The sequence below is a fragment of the Melanotaenia boesemani genome, chromosome 12, assembly GCF_017639745.1.
Source record: "Melanotaenia boesemani isolate fMelBoe1 chromosome 12, fMelBoe1.pri, whole genome shotgun sequence".
NCBI lineage: Eukaryota > Metazoa > Chordata > Actinopteri > Atheriniformes > Melanotaeniidae > Melanotaenia > Melanotaenia boesemani.
Genome location: NC_055693.1, coordinates 9,531,305 through 9,553,834, shown reverse-complemented (window position 1 = coordinate 9,553,834; position 22,530 = coordinate 9,531,305). Strand labels below are relative to the sequence as shown.

Here is a 22,530-nt window from a genome sequence, read left to right as displayed (position 1 = left end):
CATTGGGTTGGGGTCTGGTTGACCACCATGTAAGCTCTGATGTGGATTTGGCTCCTTAAGCACTCATTCAGTCCTGATTTCTGCATCAATGTTGCCTTTAGATCAATTCTTCGCTTATGTTTGCTTTTTTATAGAAAATGGTGGAACAATTAGCCATTTTCTCTAAGATCTGCCATGAAAACCAGCTCTCACAGAACTATCCTTCCTGACCTCCTTGATGTCATTTGTTTGCCCCACGATATAAACTGATGCCAGCTGATAAACTTTTTCAATAATTGCCCGTCTGTCATCCTCCACTGCATTGTTCCTCCTTTTTTTCACCTCTTTTTATCAACGCTCATAAGAAACTGCAGACGCTCAACTGCACGTTTAGTTTGTTATTGTTAAGTTATAGTTTGACATTACCAAGTCTGGTAGAAAAGGAGGTAAAGAATAAGCAATCAAAGATGGACTTTATCAATGGAAAATATTCAGTTAGCATCACCCCATGCACAAGCTGCATGGAGGGAACCGGGCTGGGGCGGGTTTGAGTTGGTTGCAATATGTAATTCATACTGTTAGATGCAACAGCAACCCCACACAGTGGACTTTTAACAGTGAGGCAAATGGATTTTTTTCTGTTTCTCTTTGTGCACTGCAAAATATAAGTTCAGCTTTAGAAATGCTTAGTTACTAAATGTCCTGAGGTAAATTCATTTGCTGAACGTCTTGTACCAAATATTGCATGTCAAATGTTTTTAGTTCTTCCATTCAAATTGCACTATTCATTTCTGCATCTTTATCTTTTACAGAAAGAAGAAAAGGCAATGATAGCCAAAATGAGCCGACAGAGGACCAATTCTGTCACTCACAACAGTGGACACTGGACTGACCGTCCCTTCTACAACCACCTGGGAGGAAACCAGATTTCCAAGGAGATGAAGAGGATGGTGAGGAACATTTAGAAAGTGGTTATCATTTGGCCAGAAGTGCTCTGATTTTCTGCAACATTATTATGCTTATCGGTGTCATTAGCAAGACACAGCCTGGTGACTCACATACCAATAGCTCATCTCAGCTCACATTTGGTGATAAAGCTAACACATAGTTAATAGTTAAAATCCTTTGATCTGCAGTCCTAAAAAGCAGTGGGAAGAGCTCTTCAGGCTACACTCCACCTCTCACACCTCACCCTAGTGGTGAGAGGCTCTCAGGAGCACTCAGAGGGGGGGGCGCAACAGCAGCATGTAGGCAGCTGTAATCAAGTGAGAGATGCAGCAGAAGAGTGACGTGATCCTGTTGAGATTCACTTTATATTTAAGTACAAACCTGTGAATGGAAGCAGCTATACTTGACACTCTCAGAGTCTATTATAGAAAGGAGGATGAGGAAGCCCAAGCCACCCACACAGCTCTCTTTAAGGTAGCTTTAGCTGTTTTAAACATGCCTTTATGGAAATTGGTGAAACCCACAAAGAGCACAGATAAATCAGCGCTTTTCTGTGGCATCATTACTATTTTCTCAGCTTGAGCTTGAATGTTGAATTTTGTAACAAAAAGCATGCTTTTTCTTTTAAATTATGAGTTGAAATATTTGGCTATGTGGCTTAGAAGGGATATTGTTACTAAGCTGCAATATGGGAAATGGGATCCAAACAAAAATTTCACCACCTGGAGTTATCTAAGCTAATAGAAAAGAGCCTCCCATTAGATAATTACTGAATGGCTGATAATTTTTCACCTTGCGACAAGTTATTTAACCCTAACTGATGCAGTGAGGAGCTTCTCATTTCTTAGACAACCATGTCAAAAGACACATTCTCTGGTTCGTGATAAAGATGTTAATTTGCTTCTTCATAGAAGGTCATGTGGTCTGACGAGTCCAGATTCACTCTGTTTGAGAGTGATGGGAGCATCAGGGTAGGTAGAGAGATGGATGAAGTGACGCAGCCATCATGCCTAGTACATACTGTACAAGCCTGTGGAGGCAGTGCTATGATCTAGGATTGGTCAGGTCTAGGTTCAGCAACAGTCTTAGCCCAAAGAATGACGTCAGCTGACTACCTGAATATACTGTATGACCAAGTTATTCCATCATACTCAGATTCACGGGGCTCAAATTAGAGGTGTGAAAGAGTGTTTCAGGAAGCGTGAGACATCATTTTCACACATGGATGGGCCACCATAGAGTCCCGATCTGAACCCCACTGAGAATCTCTGGTATGTGCTGAAGAAGACTTTGCACAGCAGTTCAACTCTCCCATCACCGAAACAAGATCTTGAAGAAAAGTGAATGCAACTCTGGATGGAATAAATGTTGGGACATTGCAGAAGCTTATAGAAAATATGTCATGGTGAATGGGTGCTGTTATCAAAGCTAAAGTGTGAGTCTTTTTCGGGGGGGGATGGGCAGTGTAATTAGGAAATGTCAGCTTTATGGAGTTGATATATTTAAAACAACCTTTTGATGGGTGCTTTTAGAGAAAGACATATTGGCATTTTTGGTGGTATCTAGGTTTTGTGTGTAGGTGGGTTGAGATGACTATTTGTAAGCTGTTTTGGATGGAAGTGTATGTGAGATGAGCCCACTGCAGTGCCATGAATGAAGACAAGTGGAGCAGTGCATTTGGTATTTAATGCACTCTATTTATACTCTATTCTATGCAATTAGAATATGGCCCATAAAGATGAAGACACATTGTTTAGAGGTTGAAAAAAAAGCAACAAACACAATTTCTACATAAATAATTTTCCATGATTATTAGTATGTCGTTATGTGACCCACAGGGTAAATGCAGCAACTAGTGGGCGGGTTGTTTTATAAGACAGCAAATATGACTGAGCACACAAAGAAGAAAAGAGCGCCACCTACTGACGCCAAGTACCCACTCAATTTCAGTGGCTTTTGTAATTAATTTTCCTTTTTATACCAAATGAGTGTGTCACCAATGTGTCTGTGGCTTCTTGTAGCAGAAGCACTTTATTTGCAACCTCCCAGCCCAGTGTTCATCCTACTCTTCCCTCTGTCTCTCTCTCTTTCCATCTCCATTCTTGTGCATTATAACCCAGAAAGCTGGGAAGATAAAAGTAGTTATAAGAACAGTGTCACACAAAGTGAGGAGGCAAACACGCACAGAAAGCTTGTGAGAGGATCTTTGTAGGACTGGAGTGGAGGGATGGAGGACTGTCACAGATGGATGATCTTTTATTTCTGTTAAGACACAGATTAAGCTGAACAGTTAACTGAGGCGATTTATAAAATGTGCGTTTTTACAGCCAGTTCAGCTGCTTGCTGTGAAAAGAGCAAGCAGTGAAACAAGAAGGAAGGTTAACATTAGTATAATCACTATTATTATTTGCTGCAGTTTTTGCCTATATGAGTTAGGGTGTCTGAGCGCCATGGGTTCTTTTAGCTATGATGTTCCTTAGTTTATCCACAAGAGAGAGCTAGAGACATGTATTAGCTTTCTCTGTGGTGACCACGCTAGAATACATTCTGTGCATGCATCAGGAAATAACATCATGAAATCATAAGTGGAATAATTTATGATGTATTTTTATCTAGTTCGCAATTTTAAGGAATATATAGTTTCTGAGTTAAGCTGACAAAAGCTGATTATTTGATTTAACCAAGGATTCATATCATAAGTGTGAGAAAACACTTTTTCTTACTTAGATCAGTGTGATTGTGTTTTAAAGAGAAAACAAGATTTTTTGAAGGAAAACGGCATTTTTTTGATCGTCTCTAGTATCATTCAGTTGCATTTTGAGGAAAGTGGAAATAACTTGTGATGCTCATCTTGTCACTCTAACTGTAACCATGACACTTCATGTCTTCTTTTCAGTGTTTCATTCACTTTATTTCTTCATCTCCACTCAATAACTAACCTTTTGACTCCACAATTACTGTTTTAAAACATGATCTTTCACCTGAGCCATGCAGCTCTTCACATGTTCTCATTTCCATCCACAGGAAACATTTAACCTGTTTTATTTTTTTCCCTTAGACCAGTCATCATGTCATCAGTCTACAAACAGCTATTATATTTTAAACCATAATGCAAGTATTGCAGCAGATTGTTATTATCTCACCCAACACTGAAGTCTAGGAATGATTGGTGTCCCAAAGCTGGAAAATGGAAAATAATTTGCAGCAATTTGTAGAAGAACTGTCAAAAATCTGAGTCTTGTATGTTAATGCTAATATATTGTTAAGTCAGGTGAATATATGTGCTGCAGGGTTATATTTCATCTACATGCTAAATAGTCAATGGCCATGAGTGTTGCTGTTAAGGCTTCTCTGCAGTTTTCATGTTTATTAATCAAAGCAATTATGGGATTTATGTCCACGAGACATCTAAAAGTATCAGAAACAATCCAGATCAGAAGCATCTTTCAATATTTAAAAAATTTAAAAGACCTTTTACGTCTTAATTGATTTTTTTTTTTTAATAAATGCTATCAACTAGATTATTTTGAGCCTCTGCTAGCTTTTTAACAAATCAAAAAGTAGTAGGAAAAAAAGAGCCCTGTCTGATTAAAACCAGGAAAGCATTGACTTTCTACATGCTGCTGTCAAATCTCTGGAACTTGCATTTTCAGCTAATAATTGTTTTGTTTTGTTTTTTCTTGCAGGGATTTGAAGACCCCAAGGACAAGTACGTAATAGCTATACTTAAACACAAATGTTTCTATTTATATTGATTTTTTTTCTTGCTCCTTATTTTTTACTCCTGTTTTGAATCCTACAAAAAATAAATAAATAAATAAAAAAAACATCAATGTTGATAGATGTTAGATGTAAACACATGAGATACTTATCAGCTTACCTAACAAAGAAGATACAGAAACATGAAGGAGTTGTCCTGGCCTGTGGTTGCCAGGCAACAAGAGGAATCCTGTACTGTGCTTGTGGTGCATTATCTCTCGAACTACTTCCAAATTCTTCCTTAAAACGGTCCTACTTTCAAAAGTTCTTGGTATTCTCAGATGCATTTTATTGCCTTATTGCTACTACTATTCTTTAAAAGTAGAAAGGGATCTTAATGCTTCGATGCAATCTCTGTTTTTTTTTTTTTTTTTGTTCAGAAGTTTTTTTTAGGTTCAGTGACTTCATAGCTTTTCTGACTGATGCAGCCAGAAATCTAGCAACAAAGTCATTTCCCATCCTTAGAGTGCTGTTACTTTTTTAAAGTTCCTATAAAAGATATCATGAAGATTGATCACAGGAGAGGTAAGACCCACCTGAGTAACTGTATTTTAAATTATAATAATTCTAAATATTGAAATTATAAGTAACTTTTTCGAAGGTGCTGAACTCTTATTTCAAACACAATGTTGTAATTGTGAGGCCGCTGCCATCAGGCAGAGATGTTCTTGGTGGTTCAATGAAAAAATGGTTTCATCCAGAAAATGAAATGATAGAAGGAGAAGATATTTATCTCAAAGGCTCTCAGTGATCAAAGAATGGAGCTTTTCTTTATAAAGAACTCATCCTCTACTTTTACTCCCAAACAGTTTTGTATCTGTGAGTTTGTTCTGGCATCACACTCAGAGCTTTCCTGCTGACAGTCTTTGTTTAGGGCTGCAGCACAGATCTTGCTTCTCATGCAGACTGATGGGATTTGGAGCTGTGAAGAGAGGAGTACATGCTGGGTTATTCATTATGTTCTACCACAGAACATCTTTAGATGCAATAGTTTTTCTTAATGTAATGTTTGGATTCATATCTCAAAGTAAACAGTGACATCAGAGAGACAAATGCGACAGGTTTTTCTCCCATATATGTTAAAGTTAGCATAAAGCAGCTATAAAAGTCTCATTCGTTTCTGCAAATGTATGTTAGGTTAGGATATATATATATGATCTGTTCATCTGAGGTTGTTGTCGACGTTATCAGTGGTGGCCAACGTCACAAAAAGATTATTTGGGCAAAAAAAAATATTTAGTAAATAAAAAAAATTAAAAAAAAAACCCATAGGCCATTATTTTAGGACGGTGATGATATATAAAATGGTTTTATGAATTCAAACTTTATTCCCAATCCCATCCTCATTTCATTAAAACTCCATGTATTTTATGTGTGTGCCTGTTGTCTTCATGCACCCTCTTTTTAGTTTCTTCACTGAGGCATCTAATATGCCAAATCAGAGGTAATAAAACAGTAAGAGCCTCACAGACCAGCGTAATCACTGTGAGCATGGTAGCCCGGCATCTTCATCAGCTGATTAGTTCTTGTCAACATGCACGGATGATTTGAATCAGTTCAAGTGACACTTTGCAGATTCTGTGATTAGGCCTTGATGTACTGCCTTATTAGAGTCCTTCGTTCTTAAGGAGAGTCATGGTCTTTTAGATCAGTTTATTTATTTATTCCATTTTATTTATCTTTTTTCTATGATTAGGGTCATCTTTTACTGGACCACAGCGCAACAATTAAAAATGACTTCCGTTCAGTTCACAGTATACTCAGTGCATAGAAAGCCTTTTCAGTCATGCAAAGAAGTAAATGTCAATCGATCTCACCTTGTTTTATTCAGGCATTTTATTTTCAGGAACACACAGGAAAACCTAAACCCAGAGGACGAGGTGGACGAGTTTCTGGGCCGGGCCATCGATGCACGCAGCATTGACCGTCTGCGTTCCGAACACGTCAAGAAGTTCCTGCTCACCTTCCGAGAGCCTGACCTGGAGAAAAAGGTTAGGGCACACACATACACACTACCAAAATAGCAGCAAATAATTAGTCATGACAAGCAATCTTCCCAGAATAGAAAGATTTATCTTTTTTACGTTCCCAGAGGAAATCAGTCAAAGTGGAGTATAACACAGAAAGGGAAGAACTTGAGTTTAAAAGACAGAGGAAGTAAACTGCTTCAGACAGTGAAGGACTGGCTGAGATGAGAAGTTGGAGCTTTTACTAAACATTTTTAGGGAAAAGGGAGAGAGCTTTTTAAGGCTTTATCCACAGCTTTTGGTATGAGATCAGGACTTTTAAGAGTTTGCTGCTTGTGAGGTCAGTTTTCATGCAAAGCCTCAATTTCATCATGATACTGTTTGATTTTTATCTTTTGATTTGACACTTGGAAACATGGCTCCTAGCTGCTGATTAAGCCACACAATGCTGCTGTCAGTATACATAAAATTAAACAAACTATTATGAATGAATCTTTTTGACCAAATCTTTGTTTGACATGAATACAAGTGCAAGACTACAGCTTTGCAGCATTGATACTATGTGCTAAAATGCAGATTCTGTTCTGTTAGTCACATTTTTCACTCCTTTTGTTATAATTAGCATTTTTCTTTCTATTTGCATTTAGAGGGAGACAATGTGCAAATAAATGTCTGGTATCTGATGTCCAACTTGTGTCTCTTTCACTTCTCATCCACTCCTTTAGTACTCCAAACAGGTGGACACCAGGTTTGGCGCGTATGTGGCCTGTGCCTCCCTCGTCTTTCTCTTCATCTGCTTCATCCAGATGGTCATCGTGCCACCGTGAGTCAGCACCATGAAATAATACTGAGACTGTAGGAATTTTGAACATCCACAGAAAAAGTGCAATATTTAAATTGACTCCTTGTAGATCCTTATATTAAAGTCTTAAAATAGGCCAAATTAAGGTAAAATGATTTTATCAAGATATGTAAAATTTATATGAGGAATGACAAATTATTAAAACTCTCTGCAAACCCTCTAATTACAAACTTTCTCTCTTTCCCCTTTAGCAATCATGATGTTTAGTGTTCTGAACTTTTTTTTTTGTCTGTTATCAAAAACAGAAAAGAGCAATGGTGAAGTGAAGACTAAGATTTAGTGAGGGGAACTTTCTAATAAGCCACAACTTCTAAAGGCTTTGTTGACGACAGCTTAATCATGTTAGATAAAGTGGTAAACTAATACCGCCTTTGCTTTCAATCTGGCCTCAACTTCACTTCCTTTTAGTACTAATAACTTTTTTTCTTTATTTTTAACTGCTATTAGCAGCTACTCCTGCAGGATAGGAAGGATTCTTAGCTTCTTGTCAGAGTAGCATTTCTGTGACGCTCAAAATAAAAAGGCCAAGCATGACAGCGTAAAAGGGCCGAAAATAAGACCATTTAGCACCTAGCGTTGGCTACATACTTGAAGCAGGAAGTAATGTTGACTGGGTGGTAATTCCTGTGTCTGACACAATTACTTATTGGATCATCTTTTTTCCTGAATGTGTGTTAAACTGGAACAGGTAGCTTTCCTATACTGCTGACCTACTGGTTGAATAGTCCTTCTGCTGTGTCTATTAGTAAGGCGATGCCAGTGGTAGCATTAAAAATGCTAAAGACTAGCGTTCTTAGACTGATGACCTACTACATTGGATACATTGGATTGGCATGTAAGGAAAAGTCATTCTTCATTGCAAGTAGGCTGTGAAATTCCCCTTTCTTTCTTGCCAAACAGACAATAAACCTTAAGGTCGGGAAGTGTGTCCTCTTGTGTGTATTGAGCATTGCAAAGTAGAGCAATCATTTCCTCGGGCTGATCAGGGTATTTTACAGCTTGTGTGTTTTCTTATGAATGGTGAGAAATATAACAAAGAAAAGTGTTCTCAAAAAATCTTTTGTTCTCAGTCTTTTGTTCTCATACATCCCTTCTTGTGTAAAACAGACTCTTGATCATAAATTCAATTTTGTGGATAATTTAATCAAAACCAGTGTAGTTTTCTCCCAGAAGCCAAGGGAAGCCAAGCTCCCTCTATTTATTTCTTGTTTATGTCCATTCATTTATTAATTTTACTAAGACCATGGCTGTTATTATTTTGAAACACTTAATATTAGAGTGTATACAAAAAGGAGTCATCTTTACTGTTCCTCCAATCGCCGCCTCTCATAATTGAAACAGTGCCCACTTCTGGTAAATTTGTGGTGATACACTCGTACTAAATCAATCACATTGGCATGTAGACTGGACCAGGTTGGCATCCTTTGTAGAAATCTTTTTTGAATGAAAGAAGAGGCTCATATTATGCCACTACTGAAGTGATTAGTTGAGCTCATGCCGAGGGAAGCCAGTCGCTTCTCTGCATCACACCAATCAAATCAGAGCAACACCGGTAGGCTAAGTGCAAACACGGACGATTTGGAATTTTTAGTGGAAAAATACTTTCACTAAACTACAGCAGCAACTTCAAATTAAATTGACACTAAACTGTGGAAGACCCTTAAAGCCACGGGGAAATTTCAGGACATGGTTATTAACCACTTTGCATTCATGAAAGACATGAATGGCAATGGAGTATTTCTGCACCCAAATTTACATTCAGGTGTGGAAATACTGTTTATTATTCTTGGATGTGTGTTACTAAAGTCATATTATTGGACAGAAAATCAGCACCACGAATAGCACCCATACGAGCCAGATTAACTCTAACTGTTCATATCCTCTGCAGATCTGAGCTGCTTACCTTATGAATGTTAAAGTATGAAAAGCTTTTGTGCTTGTTGAGTGACAAAGTTTGTTGATCGTGATGCTGTAGGCTTACATGTGGCCATAATATTTTTAACAAGAGCATCAGGCATAAAAGACTGGGTAGTATGGGAGTGTTCTTATTTTATCTCAAGTTTAAAGGGACATTGTGTAAGAATTACTCCCATCTAACGTTGGAATCGTGTATCACAGCTCCTCACTTTCTCAAACACACGTAACAACGGTAACCGCTGTATCTCATAAAGCCTCTACAACACAGATGAAAGCATGTCATCCGATAGTTCATGGAGTCATCACTCAGGTGAAAAGGTTCATGATTTCATAAATATTGTAATCTGCATCCCATCAAATTGTCAGATATGGTTCCTCTGTGTTTAGAAGAAAGAATGGTTCTCATAGGGGGACCGGATCTGGACGGGGAAACTGGCCTCAACACAGCACCGGCTTTTTGTCACAGTAAAAGCCGGCTTATAAAGCCTTCCCACCGGATTTGGCCCAGCTTTACCGCAACTGAAAGCCGGTGTTTACCATGACTATGAAAGCGACTGAAACCTCTTAAACATACACTTCTGTACCATTGAGGCTGGTGAATTTTAGCAGGATCTACTGTTATGCTGCCCATCATAACCATGGTAACGAGCAACACTGTAACAAAACTGAATGGAAAAACGTTAGCTTTAGGCTCATTTTGGCGGTACTGTTGACTTGTCAAGGAGAAAGCTGTCAGCTTCAGAATCACTTTTAAAATCTTTCTCCTTCTTGATCTCCTTCCACCTTGGGAAGCTAGCGCAATGTTGATCCTCCTTTTTTGTACCGTCTGGTCACGCTGCCTTTTAAGTGTTCTTTTTCGCTTTCTTGGCGATTGGTGAAAAAGGCCCCCGTGCTGCAGCCGCACATGCATGGTCCTGCATTTTTATGAATAACAATTTAACTGATTTTCCAGCTTGCCAGGGTAGTAAGCCTTTCTCATTTATCTTCTCCTCCTGCATCTCAGTTATCTCAATGTGCACTGGCTCGCATGGAAAACGAAGTGATGCTAGACCAATGATAACACATGCAGACACTGATTTTGGCCAGTATACAACAGAAAATGTTACACAATGTCCCTTTAAACTAATACATATGTGAGATTTTTGCATAAATTTGGAAATGTAGTATAAACTCAAAGTGTCCAAGACAATAAGAAATAGTGTGTGCATATTATATGTAGGTGAAGTCTTTCATATAATGAAAACTGACGTGCACATGTGACTAACTTCCCTAGTAATTTCACCCACAACACGCCACTGCTCATAACAACAACAGGACTACTCTGCAAACATCTTTGCCAAAGTCCGAGTCGTCAGTCTACCTGCTCAGTCTACCTCTAAATTCTTATATACTCTCTCTCACCAGCCTTGCTTTAACCCGACTCTTTCCTAATTAACACAAGTACCTGTAAATGTAGTCAGGTTTGTAGCTTCCAGCAGCAGCAGCAGCAGACTGCAATAAGTCAGTGCTCCTTTGGAGGCTGGATTGTGGTCCAGGCAGCGGCTCAGAACCGGTAGAAATAGTTTCCCTGGTGCAGAACTCAAATCTGCTTTTTATTACACCCATAATGTCAAAGTTGTCTTACATATATGCACATAGTTGTCTTTAAACATGTTGAGTTTCTTACTATACAAACTGTTTTGCGTATAGGCATCTGAACTTATTCTATTCTGCATAAATTTCCATCACATTCCTCTGCTTGTCTGTAAGCAGATGAATAGACACCAGCTTTGTCTCCATGTCTTATTAACAAATAGATGATGGTGTTAGCATCTCCAATGGCAAGTCTATCCTTCCTTGAATACTAGCATGCATTAGCCTCCCGTTACAATATGGTTTCACTACTGGGTGCCTAATAGTCTCATGTTTTGCGCTTTTATTGTATCATAATCCAAAAATGAGGCCTGATTTTATTAGTTATTTTCTAGAGGAAAAGTTCTAAGAAATTTAAAACTTATTACCTCCGCCAAGGTGAAAGTTCTGTTTTGGCAGCATCTGTCTGTCTGTCTGTCTGTTAGCAACATAACTCAAAATGTCAACAGATTTTGATTCAAATTTCAGAAAATCTGAGAAATGGAATAAGGAATAAGTGATTAGATATGGGGGTGACCCAGATCACCGCCTGCATCCAGGCATTTTTGTACAAAAGATTCTTCACTATGGGGATAATTTTGGTTTTAGAGCTTCCAATACTTCTAGTTGCTATTTTAACCATTAACTCATTGTTAGACCTAATTTAATACAAGTTTAATTCTAGTTAAGTAATTTCTGTTATCATGTGTAATACTGACATTTAGTGTCAACATTACACACATACATTCTGAGCACAAGTACCACAGGCATTCATTTTGCTTTGCTTTAGCAGTAACCATCTGCTATAAGATGATGCTTAAACCTTAAAGAACCGCTTGACAATTAAATAATTCACAGAGGGGGTAAACAAAGGTACTGAATACCCCACTTCTCAGCCAGACGAGTCCTGGACTTTTACCATTGGTTGCTCCACTTTCAAAATGATGTGGTCTAATGTGAAATGTGAAGCCTTCAATGCTGGCAGTGCAAAGTTTGGTGGTCTTCAGATGCAACTATAAAGCATTTCACATCACTTAACATTTCGGAAAGACACAACAGAAAAACAGAAAAGATAAATCGTAAGGCACAGCTGCATTTCTCAAAATGAAACAGCAAAATCCAAACCTCAGCATTTCTGCAGCTAAACTCAGACCACATTGAAAAGGCTCAGGCGGATTTGTCTTGAATCCATCCCTCTTCTCTTTTTTTCCTGCTCATCTCTTAGTATTGATCGTCTTTATTCTGTCTCTTCATTAACCTCTCTACTCGACCCTCCTACAACATCTCCTCACCACCTCCTTCATTTAATCAGCCATCCTTAGTCATTTTGGCCCTTTTTCCCTTTTTCTCCTCTGGTTCACTTAACTTGCTGCTATTTTGTCACACACACACACATACACACATTCACAAGATTTTCTTCCACTGTATTACACAAACACAAGGCCATAGAATATTAAAAAAGCAGATTATTCCTTCAATAGTGTGTCTTTAGCCACAGCAATGACTGAATCAGAAAGAAAACAAAATGAAGACAGAAATAAAACGTTTGTGTAACTAATCACATCCCATTTCTTTGTTGTTTGCAGCTCCAGACTGATGATCGGCTTCTTCATCACTTGTTTCATTATCCTGATGGCTGTCATGTTCATCTCGGCTGTGTACTACTGTTTTGGGGTGAGAAATGCAACTGTAATTAATGAAATGTTTATTAATGAAACTACTAAATGCATTAATTAGATTTTTTTGTGCAGAGCTCATGCAAATAACCCACACGTATGTAATAACAGCTAAATATAATTTCTTCTCCAACACAGTTCCATAAGATGCAGAACCAAAGACCATAACAACATGTCAAAGATGGTGGCAGCTGTGTTACAGTCCTGCATCTTGGCAAAGCCTAACATGAGAAGCATAAACCACCTGATAGCTGTTAATGAATTTGCAAAGTCTTCTAATTATCTAAAATGGTCTAACAGAACTTGGTGCAAATCCTGTGTTAGCCCCTTTAAGATATATATATATGATAAGACTTAATGGTCACTATAATGAACAACAAAATATTTTGGTAAAAAGTCTGAACTCGAGGGTTTCCCATCTTTTATGCTAAGACATAAATCATGGCCCGCTTAATGTGATTAAAAAAAAATCATACTATAATCTACTTCAAGGCATGAATACAAGAAATAAAAAATTATATTTACAATTTCAGGTTAATCAGAATAACTAGAATTATGACTGGGTTGGACCTCCACTTCTTTTCAGTAATTTAAACCTGGTACAGTTTGATCCAGAATGTGATACTTTAAGATTTTTCTGTAATTCTGCAGTTTTAGGCCACCAGGAAATAAACCGCAGCATTGCTCTCATAGACTGCCAACACTCATTTATCAGCTCGAGGCTGATAGGAGCAGTCATGAAATGCAACATCTAAGTAACAAGTACGAGTATAAGATTCAGTCAGTAGATTGAAATAAGAATAATTCTGCAAATGACATGGAGATTTTCTTTTTTTAATACCCAATACTTTCACAGGTTCTGTTAGCAGATCGTTTATGGTGTGATGAAGGTGTCTCTAAAAGTTGTTTTAAAAAAAAAAAAAACTTTTAAATGAAGATGAATTCATTTCAATTAATTTCTCTTGTGTATATTTTGCTTTTGTTCCTCTTTGATGACATCTCTTTTTATGTTTTGTTTGCAGGCTGCAGAAATAGAATCTATAAAGTTTGTGACATAGTTTCCACTATTATTAATTCCCATTTCAGCTGTATTTTTAGTGTTTTATCAACCAGCACAGAGGAACAGAGCACCGTGTAAATCTCCTAATGATCAATAATTGATCATTTTATGTTGGCTTTTGCATATTTTTGCAGTCAAAAGGACAAACTCATAAAATCAAAAGACTTTCAACTTACTTTCTGTAAATTGTTTGCCCTATTGAATTTAGTTTGAAGCTTGACCTTAAATCCTTTTTCTCACATTTGCTGATAAGTCATAAGGTGCAGAAAAGACCTGAAAATGAATAAAAATGAGCTGCTGCAGTTTTATATCGATGACTCATGTTTTGAATCCCAAGTCCTGCTCCTTCTACATCTGTTGAATCTGCAGAGAATTTTTATGTTGTCATTTCATTCATGAGCTCAAACCAAGCTGCAGATTGTAGATAGTGTGTATCTGAAGAAAAAAGGAGCTAATGAGGTCAAGTAAATCCTATAAAGAATAAATACTGTTTGATTGAATTTAATCTCTCTTCTTCCATCCTCTCAGCTCTTCCCAGTCCCTCTCCAGACGCTTTCAAAGAGGATAGTCCAGTCTAGACTCAACAGCACTTTGGTTGGTGTCTTCACCATCATCATCGTCTTTCTCTCTGCTTTCATCAATATTGTAAGTTCATTAAAAGACTCTGTAAAAGAGCAAATATGATGTGGATAAGTGACAATTAAATCAATGTTGTTCATGAATGCAAATAATATTTCTCCGTTTTTGTTTCTAATTAACCCAAATCTACTCACTGGTGTTTGACTTTGTCCAGTTCACCTGCAGCAGTCATGACCTGCGAAGCTGCATCGAATCAGAGCTCAACATTAGCCTCGACCGTGTGAATGCTTGCCATGCTTTCTTCCTCAACTACAGCCTGGACATAGAACTTAACCCCTGTGGAAATAATGAACTCATCTGCAACTTTCCTGAGGTATAGGTCTGCTCGTTCTCTGCATGCATCCGTTTCTTATGAGAACAACGATACAGTAGCTACAACTCAAGGCACTAAACAGTAAACACTGTTAAAACACAAGCAGTAATAGTGAATATGAGCAAGAAAGATGTCAAAGAATAAAAGATACAAGATTTTTTTATGTATTTCTTAAAAAACATTCACTTTTAAGATCAAATATTACATAAAAGCCATGTGATTTTAAAAATACTGTACTACACCAGTTTTTAAAGTTGTCATTTCTAAAGAATTCTATTTTATTTTTTATTTGTATTAAGTGTGTCTACAAAAGCTTCATTGCTTTTAGAATATCAGCTTATCCTTATTTAAGATGTGCTGCATGTTGGGGTTATATCAGGATTACTTTGTGAATTTTCTAAGAAGTGATTTGATTTTACGAGCAGAACAAATGTGCGCTAAGTGAGTGTAGCTGCAGCTATAAAGGGCAACATTTGGTTTGCACAGTTATGTTAAATTTACCAGATGAATTGTCAAAAGGTGGGCTGATGAGACATTTTATAACTACTCCAGATGTTACTTTTGCAGATGATAAATTTTGACCACCAAACGTACCTTTCTAAGCCATCCTCTTTCCCTTCCCCTCAGTACTTCTCGTCCTGTGTGCTGCTGAGCCTGCTGGCCTGCTCCGTCTTCCTGCAGATCAGCAGCATCGGCAAACTCTTCCTCATGCTCTTCATCGAGCTGCTTTACCTTCTCATTTTGGAGGTGCCTAAAGTCAGCCTCTTTGATAACCAGGATCTGCTGGTTATGGCCAATGCCATCAACTCTATGTGAGTTTCTTCATAACTGCTGTGTGTGTTTTTATTGCCTGTAATCTATAAATCTTTGACAGTGTCCAGATGCTGTAATGATCAGCTCCTCTCTGTTCCTCCCCTAACAGCGAGCACATTAATGGAACAAGGTGAGACTGACAGCAACTTGTAGCACAGCGGAGACTCAAAGCATCAACTCTCTGTCATCTGCTAAACTAACAGCATCATTATCACTGCACAAGCGTAATTATACTGACCTGCTGGCAGCAGATGCTAACGCCAATGAACTGAGATTTAGAGGGCAGCCTGTCTGTGCCGCAATGCTCCTGCTCCATCTATCATGTTAAACAACACTTGCATGCACAGGCTGTTTTGGTTGTTTATAACTCAATATGAAGCATCAGAAAAGTTAATGTATGTTTGTGTGTGCTGATCTCTAGCTGTGTGATGGACACCAAGGTTCCTCTGAAGATTATGACCCCAGTGGTGATCACAGTCTTCGTTCTTGCCCTCTACCTTCACGCTCAGCAGGTGGAGTCAACAGCCAGGCTTGACTTCCTCTGGAAGCTGCAGGTCAGTGTGTGTCTGTGTATGTGTGTTGCACCCTCTCTTGGACAGTTGTGATTTAACTGAACCTTTCCTGTTTCTTTATACAACCTGATACCAAACAAAAATAAGTAATAAATTACTGATTTTTCACATGTATATGGCACATTTTTTCTCCTCTGAAAGCCTTAACCAACATCCACCCCAGGCATAGCGGCAGGGCCTGACTACATTTCTAAGCTGGTTGTCAAAGACTGTTTAGAACAGCTTAAGGGTGCCTTTACAGACATCTTCAATCTTATGCTCAGGCAGGGAACTATGCCAGCCTGCCTCCAGTAAATCCACCATCTTCCCTGTGCAGAAAGAGTCAAACATAAGCCGGATAAATGATTCTCAACTTGTGGCACTCACTCCAATCCTACATGGATTCTGGGGACTGAGTGTATAGTATGTTATCTTTTTATGTACACTGATACATAAAGAAAAGGACAAACTCTTCTGATTTGCACCCACCTTTGTTGTTTTTTTTGTTATGGACACCATGATGTCTCAGAGGCACGGTGAAGCAGGCTGTGACAGAAAACAAATGCCTACAGGTGGTTAAATTTATCCCAATCCATTTTAAAGATATGCAATCCACAAGTAATGATCAGCCTTATGCATTTATCCTCAAGGAGATTCTTAATTACATTTCAGTCCTCTTTTACTTCAATCTCCATCTTCAAATCTTCACCAGGCCACAGAGGAGAAGGAGGAGATGGAGGAGCTGCAGGCCTACAACCGGCGTCTGCTCCACAACATCCTGCCCAAAGATGTGGCCGCTCACTTCCTGCAGCGTGAGCGTCGTAATGACGAGCTCTATTACCAATCTTGCGAGTGTGTTGCCGTCATGTTTGCCTCCATCAGTAACTTCTCGGAGTTCTACGTAGAGTTGGAAGCCAACAATGAGGGAGTGGAGTGTCTGCGGCTGCTCAATGAAATCATTGCAGACTTTGATGAGGTGAGCTTTGCCCTCGAGTGAGATTGTTGATCTGTTTCTGGACTAATAAGCCTTTTATTGTCATAAGGGATTGTTCAACAATTACAGAGCGGTTGTAAAGGTTTTTTGCTACATGCGTTAATAATGTATTGATGAACGTAGATCCAATGCTCATTGCAATCTATGATGAAAACAAAAATAAATACCTGGCTCTTCAACAATCTGTTAACATTTAACTGATTTCACTTTATTTAAACAAATAACAAACATATATGCTGATTTTACTTCCATCTTAAGACTGTTTAACATTCTGTACATTTTCCAGTAAAGATCCCAAAAGAAATAAAAAAATTAACGGAAGGTTTGTTCGACGTAAGTCCTCCAAAAACCCAGCTGAGAGAAATAACCTCTTCTGTCCTGCTATCATTAGATCATTAGCGAGGATCAGTTCCGCCAGCTGGAGAAGATCAAGACTATCGGCTCCACCTACATGGCGGCCTCTGGTCTCAATGACTCCACGTACGACAAGGTTGGACGCTCGCACATTCGAGCTCTGGCCGACTACGCCATGAGGATGATGGACCAAATGAAATACATCAATGAACACTCCTTTAACAACTTTAAGATGAAAATAGGTGGGCAGCAGAAAATACACAAGGTGTTACTATGACATACATCTGTCCAGGATAGAAGAGCTGTGAGCTGGTTACTTACTGTCTGGAACTCAAATGAAGGCAAATAATTACACTCAGACTTTCAGTTTCCAAGCAAATTCCAAAATGTGAACAAATAAAAATCATTTTGAAACTTGAAGAAAATGACATTTGTGTTTTCAAGAATAAATCCACCATCTTTGTTGTTGCATTGTTTTTTATATCAATCTCTTGTCTTAGGTCTCAACATTGGCCCGGTGGTTGCCGGCGTGATCGGGGCCAGGAAGCCTCAGTACGACATCTGGGGGAACACGGTAAATGTAGCGAGTCGAATGGACAGCACAGGTGTTCCGGAGAGGATCCAGGTAGCATTACTGTCTTCCTTATTTTTCACACTGATCATTTTAAACAGTCACACCGGCTCAGTGAATCAGGGACTCAGGAGGAAACAAGAAGCTTTACAGTACCTCATGTCTTGTATTGTTAATGACTGAGAAAGAAAAAGTTAATTCAGGTGGATTTAAAAAATAAATAAGGGCGATAGTTTTTTCTCCATCACATGTGTCTCTGTAAGGCGTTAACAAAACCCGTGTTTGATAGCTTTTCTTCCAGTACTTCACCTACACGAGAGAGAGAGAGAGAGAGAGAGAGAGAGAGAGTCTTAAATCTGCACTTTGGAGTGAAAGTTAACATCAGTGCTCCAGGTCACCTATTTTTTATTTTTTTTTACAGCATGATTAGATCACACCAGTGTAATCCGATCATAGATCCCTGGTGAAAAATTAAAGATCACCAATTAGAAGTCAAATTTCCTTGTCAGAAATATAAAATATTAAACCAAGCAATGGTAAAACATTATTGGTTTATTCATTTCTTATCTTAAATTATACGGATGATGGTTGATGTTAAGCAAAGAAAGAATACACGTTTTTCAACTTTCCAGCAAATTCAGCAGAGTCTTAACCTGAGGTTAAGTAGAGATGCAGAGGGAGGAGGCTGGGTGTCAGGGTCATGTTTTTCTCAGTGACACAGAATTAGTTTTCCTTCTGTCACCTTTTAAAGCATTTGAAGCATTAGATCAATGCTCACTAGGAGTCATTTATTAGCTCCCAGAAACAAATCTGTCTGCTCACATTCCCGTCTCTTCCTGCAGGTGACCACAGACCTTTACCAGGTACTGAGTTCCTATAACTACACACTGGAATACAGAGGTGTGGTTACAGTCAAGGGCAAAGGAGAGATGATGACCTACTTCCTCACTGATGGACCATCCAGCAGCAGTTAACCTTTATTAAGTGATAAACAGACACATGTGAAGGTTAAGCGCCTTTTGACCTAACAAACTGGCTTACAGACCTCTTATGGCTTACAGTGGGCTGAGATTGAAGTTTCTTCTCACAGCAGTGGACCCTTCTTAAACTTGATGCTACCAAGGATAAGAGGATTCATCCCCAAAGCCTGTGGAGGAGTCCATTCATGTCATGAAGGTGTGCCTGCTTGAATCTGCCTTTTAGACCAAAGATGTCCAATCAGAACATAAAGACGGGTTTGGCCAACTAGGTCCTGGAGGTAAAAGAAACTTGATGAGCCTCAATCTGCCAGCTTTTCTGAAGTGTTCCCAGACAAACCTGCAGGAAGACATAAGCTCTGATGCCTCCTTTCTTTCTCTCTGCCTTTCTCCTGCTGAGGTACATACACTATGTACATGTACAACCCTGAAAGTTTTGTGTATGTAGATGATTTGTATGTACTGTTTGTAAAACATTTGTCCATGTTGTGGTACAGGTGCAGATTTCTCAAATGTGGACACCAAGCCAGCACTGCAGCACTATTCATCCATGTATCAATATTTAATTACATCATTGATTAACAGATTAATGGAGTCACAGCAAGTTATGTCTCATCACACGTGATTTGTTTCATGAATGAGGGGGCCTTTCTTATATGGGTTGTTTTTCTTTATACGAGAGAGAAAACACTACAGTGTTCACAGAAAGCTTCCCATCAGACATGCTGATTCACAACCTCACACAATAGTATCAAAAGCATATATTCACACCTGTGACACAAAGAGGATGTCAGTGAAGAGCTTTTTCTAACCTTGAAAAAAAAATTTCTATTTTGACTTCAGAACACCAACCCTATGAGATATTTTAAGATTCTATATTTTGTACATTCATATATTAGAGAGATGTCTATAAACTCCAGTGTGCATTCAGATGTATGTACTGTAGAAGTCATGTTGGGACTTCACAAGTCCTTTCTGTTGCCTGATCTTAGCATCACACCACAGCCACTTATTTTTAGCATCAGCGAATCAACACTCCCGAGGTTTCTATTTTTTTCTCTCTCTAATGCTCTTTTCACTGAAAGGGGCTTTTTATCCATTTAATTTTTTATCTGCAGGAAGTCAACTGGTGGCTGATTAGATGCCACTGATAACCTCCCCTTTTTGTGTGTTTCAACCTCATGGTAAAGAAGAAGTGTCACACTGAGCAGAGCTGCAGTTTCAGCAACAGACTATAGGACTGCAATGCATCAGACTTGATGCACAAAAGCCATTTTGCACTCCAGTGCTTTCAGCCGTCCACCTCCTCGTACGCTGCTTCCACGGCCCCCTCTTCTTTGCTCAATCAGATGGTACGACCCAATGAATGTCCAACAATCTCCGATGAGGCCTTTAATATGGACTCTGTAGTGACAACAGCGATGATGCTCCTCCTGTGGACAAAGACAGATGAGCACATGTGGAAATGTGCACTTTTATCTGCTGTTTTCCTTTTCACAAGATCTATTTTCTTCAGTATTACATTACTTGGCATGTTAATTGACCTGGCCTGGCATACACTTAAGTGATACTACCCAACACTACTTCTGGTTTTGGTTTGTCTCGGCTGAGTCACAGGGTACAATCATGAATACATGTCTGGACAGTGTCATGACTTCACCTGAACATAAAAATAAAAATAAAAAAAAGGATCAACTTAATAATAAAAATGAAAAATGACAAAATCTCGTGAAAAGACTAAAATGAGCACGTAAATTTGACTTGAAATAAACTGCTGGATGCCGAGTTTAATTCAGTTTCTATTTTAATAGCGGCTGTTAAGAGGAGTTTTAAACATATTAAAGGTAATTAAACACTAAAAGACGATGAAATCTGACAGTGAAACATTTTCTTTTTAGATGACACACTTTAAACATGTAAAGTGATCCTGTTATGGAGCCTGTAACCATTTAAACAGGAATGAATATGTGTAAGTTAATAGAATTAGTTAAATTATTTCAGGTATAATTAAAAAAAAAAACTCTTATTAAATGTTAATTAGGCTGTAGAGGTGTTCACTATTATACTGGTTCATGAGCGCCAGTAGGACTCAGATGTTTCAAAGCATCCCTGTTGTACTCATTACAGGTTCATAATTTTACTTTGGGTATTTATCAGATAATTTTACATCAGGGATCACAAGATTTGATCCTTGAGGGCCACCGTTCCATCCCTTTTTAGAGGCTACCCTACTCCAACACACCTGATTCAAATGAATTAGATCCAAAAGCTTATGTTTTACACAATGCAGAGAAACATCTAAAACCTACAGGACAGTGGTCCTCAGGGACCAGAGTTTAAGTTCCTTCTGCTTCAAATGTTATTTTCCCTGTACTGCAGAGCTTCTTGTAACCATGTTAGAAATGTTCTAGTTTTGCAGAATCTCTGATTTGTCAGTAAGTGTAAGCCAGCTCTACAGTATTTATTAGAATATGTGCCAAACGCAACACTAAACATGCATTATGGTTTTACTTGATGTCAAATCCAAATGTGTCGGGTAGTTCAGGAGCAGTGTTGGCCTTTGTCTATTTTGGTCTTTTCATGAGATTTTGGTGATCGTACACAGATTTATACATTAATACCAGCCTTTTCCATTAAATGTTGCTTTTTTGTTCAAGATGAACAAGCAAAAATGGACTAAATTATTATTACAAGCCTCTGAGAAAAGTCAGTCTGCACTGGTCTACTCTGCTGGTTTCAGTCTCATCTTACTGTACTGCTGCAGCCATTAATTTCACACACTAGAAAAACTTTGTCAACGCGTTCAGCTCACTGATTGCTGTGCCATACTTACGCCCCTGTGAGCTTGTTATCTATTGTTTAATGTGTATGAAAGCACCATAACAAAACACAAGGAGGCACAGATCAGAGATGAGCAGGAGTCGAGTATGATTTTTTTTTTTTTTTCTTTAAATAAGTTGGAGGGAGCTCATCGTTTATTTTCTGCAGCTACATATCCTCACGTTGACTCTGACATGAAGAGAATCAGCATCTGTGACAGAAACAGCTCCAGAGAGAAAACTGCGGGTTGCTTTTGTTGTCATGCTAAACACTATGCGTTTTTTTTATAGTAAAATAAACTGAGATGTTTCACAGGTACATGGTTCCTGTCATGTTCTTTCTGTACGTTCTACTTGTGCTGCCAGCTCGCTAATGGATTCAGATTGATGTCGGTTTCTCTTGTGCGAGGTGCCTCAGTACGCTGAAGCTCCAGGCAAAGCAAGATTAGATAAGTATCTGATCAGGTGGGATGCGCAAACATTTTGGTGTAAATCTCAGGTCGCGACATGCTTTTGAAAGCAATCTGTCCCTGTTTAAAAGCTCCTCTCTGCAGAATTATCAACCTCTAAGCAGGAGCTGTCAGTGCACTGAAGTCTGGATTCTTGAAACATGTTCATGTATCCTACCAACAGATGGCAGGAGCGCCACGTCACTTGGTTCACCAGCGGGGTACTTTGATTTTTATTTTTTTCTTCATGATTTAAGAATGGGATGCAAGA

The 22,530-nt window shown here is 38.6% G+C and overlaps 1 protein-coding gene across 5 annotated transcripts in view; it reads left to right on the top strand.

The window, feature by feature from the left end:
- Nucleotides 1-22,127, top strand: part of adcy5 (adenylate cyclase 5) — a 103,491-nt gene extending 81,364 nt beyond the window's left edge. Inside the window, exons 8-22 of one of the 5 annotated variants that reach the window (XR_006012181.1) lie at nt 792-929; nt 4,614-4,636; nt 6,518-6,677; nt 7,379-7,476; nt 12,630-12,717; nt 14,308-14,424; nt 14,573-14,731; nt 15,359-15,543; nt 15,654-15,674; nt 15,966-16,098; nt 16,808-17,071; nt 17,481-17,685; nt 17,944-18,068; nt 18,857-19,391; nt 19,489-22,127. Coding sequence is in view for 4 of the 5 variants with exons in the window: in XM_042001031.1 (XP_041856965.1) it covers nt 792-929; nt 4,614-4,636; nt 6,518-6,677; nt 7,379-7,476; nt 12,630-12,717; nt 14,308-14,424; nt 14,573-14,731; nt 15,359-15,543; nt 15,654-15,674; nt 15,966-16,098; nt 16,808-17,071; nt 17,481-17,685; nt 17,944-18,068; nt 18,857-18,988 (1,848 nt within the window). In the remaining variant the exon portion in view is untranslated. Of the gene's footprint in view, nt 1-791; nt 930-4,613; nt 4,637-6,517; nt 6,678-7,378; nt 7,477-12,629; nt 12,718-14,307; nt 14,425-14,572; nt 14,732-15,358; nt 15,544-15,653; nt 15,675-15,965; nt 16,099-16,807; nt 17,072-17,480; nt 17,686-17,943; nt 18,069-18,856 lie in introns of all 5 variants that reach the window. The other 4 variants (XM_042001032.1, XM_042001031.1, XM_042001034.1 and 1 more) reach the window with 4 other exon arrangements.
- Nucleotides 22,128-22,530: the final 403 nt, after the last annotated feature.